This window comes from Bubalus bubalis, chromosome 9 (genome assembly GCF_019923935.1).
Source record: "Bubalus bubalis isolate 160015118507 breed Murrah chromosome 9, NDDB_SH_1, whole genome shotgun sequence".
NCBI classification, from domain to species: Eukaryota; Metazoa; Chordata; class Mammalia; order Artiodactyla; family Bovidae; genus Bubalus; species Bubalus bubalis.
In genome coordinates this window covers 53,761,907-53,773,323 of record NC_059165.1, presented here as the reverse complement: position 1 = coordinate 53,773,323, position 11,417 = coordinate 53,761,907, and the positions used below count along the sequence as shown (strand labels likewise).

Here is an 11,417-nt window from a genome sequence, read left to right as displayed (position 1 = left end):
AAGAAAAGGCAACAGCTGAATGTGTCAAAGCTCTGGGCTTGCTGTTAGAAGATCCAGATGTTACTTCGTCTCTGTGGACTTGACTCAGCTGCAGAGCTGGGGAGGAGATAACAGTGAAGGAAGTTCACTAGGTAATTTCTAAGTGTGTTTCGCTTTTACTTTTACCTATTATTTCGCTATGTAAGGGGTCCGGGCTTCCCAGGTGCATGTGTGCGTGCTTCACTTGTGTCTGACTGTTTGCAATCCCATGGACTGTAGCCTGCCAGGGGATTTCCCAGGCAAAAATACTGAAATTTTGTGTGATTGTGATTTTCATCCTGTCTGCCCTCTGACAGATAAGGATAAAAACATCTACTTCTGCTTTATTGACTATGCCAAAGCCCTTGACTATGTGGATCACCACAAACTGGAAAATTCTTAAAAAGAGATGGGAATACCAGACCACCTTACCTGCCTCCTGAGAAATCTGTATGCAGGCAACAGTTAGAACTGGACATGGAACAACAGACTGGTTCCAAATTGGGAAAGGAGTACCTCAAGGCTGTATATTGTCATCCTGCTTATGTAATTTACATGCAGCGTACAACATGAGAAATGCAGGGCTGGATGAAGCACAAGCTGGAATCAAGACTGCCGGAAGAAGTATCAATAACCTCAGATATACAGATGACATCACCCTTATGGCAGAAAGCGAAGAACTAAAGAGCCTTTTGATGAAAGTCAAAGAGGAGAGTGAAAAAGTTGGCTTAAAACTCAACATTCAGAAAACTAAGATCATGGCATCCGGTCCCATCACTTCATGGCAAATAGATGGGGAAACAGTGAGAGATTTTATTTTTGTGGGCTCCAAAATCACTGCAGATGGTGACTGCAGCCATGAAATTAAAAGACACTTGCACCTTAGGAAAAAAGCTGTGACCAACATAGACAGCATATTAAAAAGCAGAGACATTACTTTGCCAACAAAGGTCTGTCTAGTCAAAGCTGTGGTTTTTCCAGAAGTCATGTATGGATGTGAGAATTGGACTATAAAGAAACCTGAGCACCAAAGAACTGAGGCTTTTGAACTGTGGTGTTAGAAAAGAGTCTTGAGAGTCCCTTGGACTGCGTGGAGATCCAACCAGTCTATCCTAAAGAAAGTCAGTCCTGAATATTCACTGGCAGGACTGATGATGAAGCTGAAACTCCGTTACTTTGGCCACCTGATGCGAAGAACTGACTCACTAGAAAAGACCCTGACGCTGGGAATGATTGAACGCAAGAGAAAGGGACCATAGAAGATGAGATGGTTGGATGGTATCACCTACTAGATGGACATGAGTTTGAGTAAGCTCCGGGAGTTGGTGATGGACAGGGAAGCCTGGCGTGCTGCCGACTATGGGGTGGCAAAGAGTCGGACACAACTGAGCGACTGAACTGAACTGAACTGAACTGAGCCTTTTACAGAAAAAATTTGCCTACACCTGCTACATATATATATATTACAGTCTGCCTGCTTATTTTGGGTTGACCCATCTCTTTTATATGAGGTGTATGCTCATCAGGTATTTTTCATAATGTTATGATTACAATGCATAATCTCATAAACTGTCTGGCTTTCTAGGAGGAAGGACTGTTTTGCTCACCACTGGAATCCCAGTGCCTTACACAGTGCTGGTGTATAGCAGGTGCTCAGTAATCGTTGTTGAATAAACATTCTAACACCCGTGCCAAGCCAGTCATTTCAAAACTCCAAAAGGGAATTTTTCATCTAGTACAAACCAATTTGCCAATTTCAGTGATTTCCATTTTTTAAATATTATTTTTAAAACTTTTTTGCTGACCAATACCTTCCCTGCACAAAATCCCCATCGAACTTTAGAGAAACAATGAAAAGAGAATTTAAAAAAAAATGGAATCCTTTTTCTCCCTTATAGAGAATATACTAAAAATACTGATAAAATTGAAATGGCTTCTGTCTTCTGCAACCGTTGCGCCACGTTTTTAAAATGACGATTATTGGAGTCCAAGGAAGGGTTGCCATAGCATTGTGCATAATTTAAGCACAGCAGCAAAAGATACCAGCATGCGTGCCGAGCAAAAAGAGCGTGTGAGGGAAAAAAAGTAAAATTTTGCGTTCTGTGCACAGTGTCGAACGCGAACGTATTGCACGTTATGTTGCAGATTTACTACAGCTGAGTCATTTCGGGACACTAGTGTGTGTTTCCAGGAAAAAAACGGGAGGAAGGAACCAGGCTGAGGGGCTCACCGGGTTCCCCCAGGCACTCCCAGCAGCAGACACCGGTATTCCGCGGCGGGCGGCGGCGTGGTTATTAAAAAAAAAAAAGTGCCGCGGCCCCTTTAAGAGCCACAGCACCTTCTCTAAGATACCATCTTGCACCAGGAGTTCACGTAAGCTCTCTACCTACCTTGCTAAATCCCTCCTCATTTACTGGGTACGACCGGCGGGCGGGGCGAACGAGCCTTTTCATTGGCTTTGCGCGCAGGCCCTCTCTTTCCTATTGGTTCCAGCGCTCGCCACTCGACGCTATCTCCCCCCTCTCCTGTGCCGACGGGCTAGGTTGAGCGAGGGCTCTTGGGTTAGTTCCTGTTAGGCCCCGGCCGGGGGAGTAGGTTGAAGTCCTCTAAGATGCCCGGTGGGCTGAGGCACCCAGAGCTGTGAAGAAGGCGTGAGGAGGCGGCGGGGGGCGACTCGCGGCAGGCCCGAACAAGAGCGGCGGCCCAGCCCGCCTTCCCTGCACCATGCTCATAGAGGATGTGGATGCCCTCAAGTCCTGGCTGGCCAAGTTACTGGAGCCGATGTGAGTGAGGCAGGCTGGGCCGGGGCTGGCGAACGTGGGCGTTGGGGGCCCGCGGGGGCGTGGGGGGAGGGGAAGCGGCGTGGGGGAGGGCGGAGCGGAGGGGCAGCGGTCGGGAGGTCCCGGCGACGTCTTCTCTGTAGTACTATCACCATTGTGGGGGGGTGGGGGGAGGAGAGCAAGGGACGTAGAGGCGGTGTGGCTCTGGGAACTGGGCGGGGGGGGGGAGGGCGGGGAGGACGGCGAAGGCTTTTGAAATACACATTTTGGGGTGCTCAAAAGGGTAGCGGGAAGTGAGGGAATTTAAAATACTGCTCTTTGAGAACTGAGAGAGTAATCGGGGCTCTTGAGGGATTTTAGAATTTGAATATCGGGATCTTGAAGGGAGTAGCAGGATATCCAAAGGTTTTACAAAGAATATTATTCCGGGACTAAACGATCTAGAAGCGGAGTATTGGGGACCTTTTGGAAGCATGAAGGAAGAAAAGGAGAGTAGGGACATTGAGGGCTTTAGAGCGATTACTGATGAGTTCTAAGGGTTCAAGAATATTGAATTAAAATACGGTAGTGGATAGGGATTTGTGGACACTGAAGTGTTTTGGGAATTATTAGGAATTTGATAAGCCTATTAAGGGATGCTATTATTGAGGAGTTGATAATGCCAAGAGCTGATGATTTTTAAATACCATTAGGGGTTGGGAAAAGTAAGGTTTTGTAAGTTTGGGGGTTGAAAGGACTCCTCGAGTATCTAATATTATTGGAGGACAGGCTGAAAGGGGTATACGGGCAGCACCAAGGGATTTTTAGATGCAGGTATTGAAATAATGAAACGGGTAGTGGAAAGAAAGAGTTTTGTAACTACTGAGGATTGCCGTGTAGGATTATTGGTGAGGGGCTTATTTCTGATATCTGGAGTAGTATGGTGGAAATATATGAACTTTTTGTTGGTTTTGTAACCGTTTTAAAGGGATGAGATGGTGAAGTGTTAATTTGGGACACTGGGGTATAGGTAGTCTCTGAAGGGTATCTCGGTGAGGGAAGAGGAAAAGCTGGAGGGAGGGTGGGAGGAGGTGATAACTAACTCTCTTGGGAAAGAAGGCATGGGAAGGGAAGGAATCATTTGCTGCCCCTTTGTCATTTCTACTTAATACTTTTCCTCCTATTGGAGGTGAGGGCTTTCTGGCTGAAAGAAAAGGAGTAGAAGAAGAGATGAGCAGGCTTTGATTCATTAGATCAGATAATTTTAGTGGAAAAATTGAGTTTTTGCAGAGGTGGAAGTAAAGGGTAATTCGGGGGGTGTGGTGAAGTTGGTTGTTAGGAGACTGCTGCTTCCCTGTTTGTCTCTTTCCTTGTGCTCCTGAGAAATCCTGTTAACTAACTTTTGATGTTTTGCTATTTCTGTTTCTTGGGGTGGGATGGTAACACCTAGGAAGACTCATTTGTAGTCCATTGTGTCAGCCTTGTGAAGATGGTGGGATGGTAAAGTGAGACAGCATTAAGGGAATTTTGATGTCTGAAGTGGTATTTGCTTTCTGAGGATATGTGTATGACTAGAGCACAGGTATGAATGAATGTACACTAAGGGCTTCTGAGTTTTACATTAGTGATGGTCTAAGTAATATGCAAATGACTTCTGGGCACACTTAAAAGTTTTATTGAAGAATATGGGCCTCTTGAGTGTGCATCATACTTTTCCTACATACAGTATCAAGATTGGAGCACAGAGGTGGAAATGGATTGTGATGAAGGTGGGAAATCATGAAGTAGAGTTAGTGAAATTGACCATATATGGAAGAGGCTAAGAATAGAAAAAGGTCTATTAAAATATAGAACAGGAGAACCTTTGTGTTTTTAGTTGGATGGTAGATACTTTTGAAAGTATTAAATGTTGGTAGTACTTCTGAAAGTATTAAATGTGTATTTTATGTCTTCAGAAGAAGGTGACAAGTTTTAATATTTTATAGTTAATTATTTTTTTAAAGCTCCCTAAAATGTTTTGGTCTGGGTAATATTTTTTTATTTTTTTCTTATTGTCAGAATTTAGTTTGGGTGGGAACTTAAGTCTCCCTAGGGTGCTTTCACCAGTTTTTTTGGACTATTTATACTGATTTTATTCATATATATTCTGTAATTTTTATGGGTAAAAGTTATCTTTCAAAATGATTAGTTTCCCCACTTGTTTTGAGTTATATCTTCAACATAAAGGTCACATCATGTCTCTTTTAAAGATTATTTTTGTTACTTTTTTAGTGTTAAGAAAGATCTAAAATCACTGCATAGACTTAATAATATAGATGATCTTCCTAGAACTACAAAATGACAAAATAAACTACAAAATAAATACTTATTTTTAACTCTTATAGGTAATGGATTTGGGTGAAAATGTTAATAATAAGTAGTAAAGGCACGTGGAAATGTCACATATATTCTCATTCTTAGTATGTTGTCATGGGAGAGTATTTTTTGTTTAGACATCCTAAAATGTAAGAAATGATATGCTGAAGTGGGTTGTATTTGTAAGTTTACTTTTTGCATATTCCAGATTCAAGAAAATTTTCATGGGAGATTGGCATGTTGCTACAACACAGCATTTCAGAGCAGTTGTCAGGCTTTCATATAATGTAGTTGCAGTGGATATGTTTTAATCAGACTGTAGTTATGTACATGATTTCCTGTTGCACTTTCTTATTTAGCTTAATTTAAAATTTTCTAAATTTAGGAAATTCCCTGGTGGTCCAGTGGTTAGGACTCTGTGCTTTCACTGTTGTGGACCTGGGTCAGTCTCCATTCTGGTAGCTAAGATCCTGCAAGCCACATGGATGCCCTCCCCCCACTCCAAAAAAAAGTAACTGAATTATAAAAGGTTTTGATTTTTAGGGATTTTTAAGTGTGGTCCACCTTGTCATTAGTGAAATGAAGTCAGGTAACAGAATATTATGAAACCAGTCTAGTTTGTATGCGTTTGTGCCCATAGACAAATTAGAAATCTCATACTGTTAGAGCTTATCTGTTTCCACTCCTTTTGTAGATGTGGGGCATATCTGTTACCTTATTAGAGGAGGGACAGGGGGAGGGAGACTAGAAGAAAGCACTCCTGAACTAGCTGCGAGCCACCTAGTACCATTTTCTTTGGCAGTGCAGTAAAAGGGAGAGAAACCATCTTAGTCCAGGAGTTTATCTCTCTTCCTACTGCTGCATGAACAGACTGAACACAGATCTTGTTTGGGTCCTCATCTTCCTTCAGTTTCAAAATCTTCTAGATATCCTAGTTATAGAGACTATGTAGGGATTATACATGAGTAGGACATGTCATGATTTCTTTTTATTACAAATAACTGCTCACTTGAACTATCTGGACTCCTTAAAGATAAGGTTCTAAGTAAATATAGAGGATAAATCAGCCAGTGGAGAAATTTCTACAAGTTTAGAAAACATTCAAGCAAGCATTTTAAAATAACAAACATGCATTTCTACCAAAAATGTTGTCTTTAATGAGGAATGTTTTAAGGCATTTTTATTATATATATATTGAATTTATATAAGTACATCTAATTCACTGCTGCTTATTAGGTTTATTGTAAAAATTTGTCTTGTGATAATAATTTTGTAATGTATAGAAATACCAAATCACAGCGTTGTACACCAGCAGCTAACATAAGTGTTTTAAGTCAATTTTACTTCAAAAACAAACAAATAAACTCATAGAAAAAGAGATCAGATTTGTGATTACCAGAGGTGGGGTTGTCTTTACCAGAGGAGGAGAGTTGGATGAAGATAGTAAGTAGGTACAAACTTCCAGGTACAAGATATATAGTACTAAGAATGTGAAGCATGATTAATATAGTTAACACTGCTGTGTGTTACATATGAAAGTTGAGATAAAATCCTGACTTCTCATGACAAGGAAAAAATGTGTTTTTTGGTTTTATTTTGTATCTATGTGAAATGAATGTTCACTAAATTTATCATGGTAACATTTCATATATGTAAGTAAAATCATTAATGCTGTACAATTTGGACATACATAGTTCTGTATGTCAATTATATCTCAAACTGAAAGAAAAAAAAAAGCTATGAATAACCAAAAAAAATTGCCTTGATACATGTTTTGAAGAGAGTGATAGGGTTTGTAATACTTTCTCAACAGTTGTATTCATCCGTTTATCTGTCATCTTTTGGTAGAGCATCATTGTGCGATGCAGGGCATTTAGTTTAGATCTATATTTGAGTCACTGACTTTGGAGAGTTTTCTTACCTTTCTGTGTTAAACAATTAATTATATTAACCTTTTACCTATCTTGCAATGATGCAGACTATAAAAAGTATTTTATGTACCAGAATCATTAAATATAAATGAATTTTATGGTTTTTGAAATGTGAAAATATATTAAACTCTTTTTGCAAAAATACTTATTAATACTAGTGTTAAGTCCTTCTGCCGCTTACAGAATAATCAGTCTAGTGCATGACAGATTCTCATTGCAGGCCCTAGACAAGAATTGGTAGAGAAACCCATCAACCTGATGTGCAGTTTCTGTGAGTTTAGGCCATATCAAGGTCTTTGTAAAAAAAAAAAAAAAGCTGTAAAACATTGACTTTGTGTCATTTCTGAGTATGATGGAAAAGACACAATAATGTTCATTGGGATGATTCTGTTGACCCAGTGGTCAGGGGGTGTGTATTTGGGTTGAACTCTAAAGTTTACATGCTGTTTGTACATTTGCAATCCTTACCAAATGAATTTTGACTAGAAATCTCTGCAGTTGCTCAAATGGGAAGAAAAATCACCATGTAGCAGCTTGTTAGATCTCACATCTTGATAAATGAACTGCAAGGATAAAATGAGTATTTTGTAGGTATGTTCTTAAGACTGAAAAGTACTGATAATTTTCTAAAGCATATGTAGTAGATTGAAAGAATTGATGTCCCTCTAAAGTTCTGTGGGACGTGTTTAAGAAGACCACTCACTATTTCATAGAAGACTTACTCTGGCCCAAAGACTTCTTGGCAAGTTTTAGTATACTAAGTTAGGAATGTATTTGTTCTTAATGTTCTTTGATGTGACTCCTAAATATTTCTGACTTCACTCTCCCTGGCCCATTTGCTGTAGGCTAGGAGCCATATATTGCCTTCATAGCCTCGTTTCCTACCAATGTCTTGTTCGTCCTCTCACAGTGTTGTTACTTCATTATTAATCTCTTTGTTTAGCCATTTGATATTTTGTACTATAATTATTATTTTTTCATTTCCTTGTGACTGAGGGGCAAGGTCTGTCTTGCTCAAAGTAATTCCATTACCCAGCAAGAAGGTTGGCATTTCCTTAACATTTAGTAAATGTCTAATCAATGTCCTTCTATGTGTATTTAGGTTGGTCACAATTAGAAAAGTATGATTTTTTTTTTAAAGTAGTCTCATTTTCTGAGTGTGCTTAGCTGGTGGCTACTGTGCCAGGGTATCACAATGGTGTCTGCAACTGAGTAACATCTATTTTTCCCCTCCAGATAAATCTTGGGGTATTTTCTTCCACATCGTCTTCATTCATGAAAGCCCCTAACTAATGATGGGGAATGTGAAAGCTTTCATTTGAAAAGACGTGGAAGTACCAATATTTTTGTTTCCTACACAATAGTAGTAGTGCAGTAGCCACCAGCTAAGCACGTTGAGAAAATCAGATTACTAAAAGTATCTGCAAGGCTGAGTTGATATCTGAGTTGAATTACTAAAAGTATCTGCAAGGCTCAGTGGATGTGTTAATACCTGCAATGGTGATTTCATTAAGAAGAAAAAAGACAGATTTGAGATTTTTACAGATAAGACATTCCTGGGCAATATTTCTATTAACTTCTCGTGATAAAAATTCATTCTAAGCAATTTTTATTCTTTTAAATAAAAATAGATAATGGAAACATGTTTGTAGAACATTATGCAAGATGTGAATTTTAAAGAATCCTCATTTGTAACTTCCATTAAACTTTAGGAAACTTCTTATGGTTCTTTATTTTAACTGAAAGGTGATTACCGATTGAGGCTTAGAATACATTAATTTGTTGTGCAGATAAACATTAGAAAAAATGTATATGCTGTGATAGATTTTACTTGCATGGAATTGAAACTGAGTTTTAGTTCCACAGGTAAGCTGTCTCCCTGGTTTTGAATGGATCACTTGATTTGTCTTTACATATTTACAAATTTAGGCATCTGTAAAATGAATAATAATTGATCATGGTGTTAAGGGGTTTCCCAGGTGGGGCTAGTGATAAAGAACCCATCTGCCAGTGCAAGAGACATAAGAGATGCGGGTTTGATACCTGGGTTGGGAAGATCCTCTGGAGGAAAGCATGGCAACTCACTCCAGTATTCTTGTGTGGAGCATCCCATGGACACAGGAGCTTCAGTTCATAAGATTGCAAAGAAACACAACTGAAGCGACTTAGCACATGCACACACATGCTATTAAGACCTTTTAAAGACTATAGAATAGTACTTTTTGGTGGATATTATTACCTTTCCTAATCTCTTTGTTATAATGGAAGCCCCTTTTTGTCTAGAAACATGTGTTTAACATAGCCATGGCCCCATAATTTTAAAACCTCTTTGCAAGATATACTTTGTCCCTATAGTTAGGCAGAAATGAATTTCCATAGCTTTGGTTATAAATGAGAGCTAAAAGGGATTTTTTTAAATAATTAGTTTGGCTGCACTGGGTCTTAACTGCAGCATATGGGATCTTTGATCTTTCATTGCAGCATGTGAACTCTTAGCTGCAGCATGTGGGATCTAGTTCCCTGAGCAGGGATTGAAACCCAGATCCCCTGCATTAGGAGAGTGGAGTCTTAGCCACTGGACCACCGCAGAAGTCCCAAGAGCGAAAAGATTTTAAATACTCTTTGGGTACTGTTTTTGTGTAAGAGAAGTAGGAAGTGGCCCTGCATTTGTCTTGTAAGCTATCAAGGGTCTTAGTCATGCTCATATTTTTGTGACATACTTCTGAAAGTCTTTTTGGTCTACTATTAATATTGGTATCATGTCCGTGTCAGTGAAAGTCTCTAAGTCATGTCCGACTCTGCAACCGCATGGACTATATAGTCCATGGAATTCTCCAGGCCAGAATACTGGAGTGGGTAGCCTTTTCCTTGTCCAGGAAAGTTGTTACCATAGCTACTATTACAGTATGGGTACTACCATAGCTACTATAGTAGCTATACTATAATAGTACCTATAATAGTATAGCTACTATAGTAGTAGCTATACTATAATAGTAGCTATAGCGATACTATAATAGTAGCTATAATATTATAGTTACTATAATAGTAGCTATACTATAATAGTATAGTATATACTATAGCTATACTATACTATATATAGTATATAATAGTAACTATACTATAATAGTACCTATAATAGTATAGCTACTATAGTCGTAGCTATACTATAATAGTAGCTATAATATTATAGCAGTTATAATAGTAGCTACTATAATAGTAGCTATAATAGTAGCTACTATTATAGTAGCTATTATAGCTACTATTGGTATCATAGCTACTATAATATTTTAATTGTCAGTTTTAAGAGTATATGGTAAGTGGTGATGAAAGAATAAATAAGAGCAATCATAAAGGTACAAAAAAAATCACAGCAAAAAACTTCCTAATGTATTTGTTTCACCATTCAATTGATGTGACTCATTATTTCAGACTGGTGATTTCCTTCATTCTTAGTGCACTTTATGGATACATAGTCAGTTCAGTTCAGTAGCTCAGTTGTGTCCGACTTTTTGCGACCCCATGAATCGCAGCACGCCAGGCCTCCCTACCAACTCCCAGAGTTCACTCAGATTCACATCCATCGAGTCAGTGATGCCATCCAGCCATCTCATCCTCAGTCATCCCCTTCTCCTCCTGCCCCCAATCCCTCCCAGCATCAGACTCTTTTCCAATGAGTCAACTCTTCGCATGAGGTGGCCAACGTACTGGAGTTTCAGCTTTAGCATCATTCCTTCCAAAGAAATCCCAGGGCTGATCTCCTTCAGAATGGACTGGTTGGATCTCCTTGCAGTCCAAGGGACTCTCAAGAGTCTTCTCCAACACCACAGTTCAAAAGCATCAATTCTTTGGCGCTCAGCCTTCTTCACAGTCCAACTCTCACAATCGTACATGACCACAGGAAAAACCATAGCCTTGACTAGACGGACGGACCTTTGTTGGCAAAGTAATTTCTCTGCTTTTGAATATGCTGTCTAGGTTGGTCATAACTTTCCTTCCAAGGAGTATGCGTCTTTTAATTTCATGGCTGCAGTCACCATCTGCAGTGATTTTGGAGCCCAGAAAAATAAAGGCTGACACTGTTTCCACTGTTTCCCCATCTATTTCCCATGAAGTGATGGGACCGGATGCCATGATCTTCGTTTTCTGAATGTTGAGCTTTAAGCTAACTTTTTCACTCTCCACTTTCACTTTCATCAAGAGGCTTTTTAGTTCCTCTTCACTTTCTGCCATAAGGGTGGTGTCATCTGCATATCTGAGGTTATTGATATTTCTCCCGGCAATCTTGATTCCAGCTTGTGTTTCTTCCAGTCCAGCGTTTCTCATGATGTACTCTGCATAGAAGTTAAATAAGCAG

The 11,417-nt window shown here is 39.5% G+C and overlaps 1 protein-coding gene across 2 annotated transcripts in view; it reads left to right on the top strand.

Annotated features, from left to right (window-relative positions):
- Positions 1-2,559: 2,559 nt before the first annotated feature.
- Positions 2,560-11,417, top strand: part of RBM27 (RNA binding motif protein 27) — a 60,475-nt gene continuing 51,617 nt past the window's right edge. For both annotated transcript variants that reach the window (XM_006069380.4, XM_006069379.4), the window contains exon 1: positions 2,560-2,801. In XM_006069380.4, the coding sequence (XP_006069442.3) occupies positions 2,743-2,801 (59 nt within the window). In that variant the 5' untranslated portion in view covers positions 2,560-2,742. The remainder of the gene's footprint in view (positions 2,802-11,417) is intronic.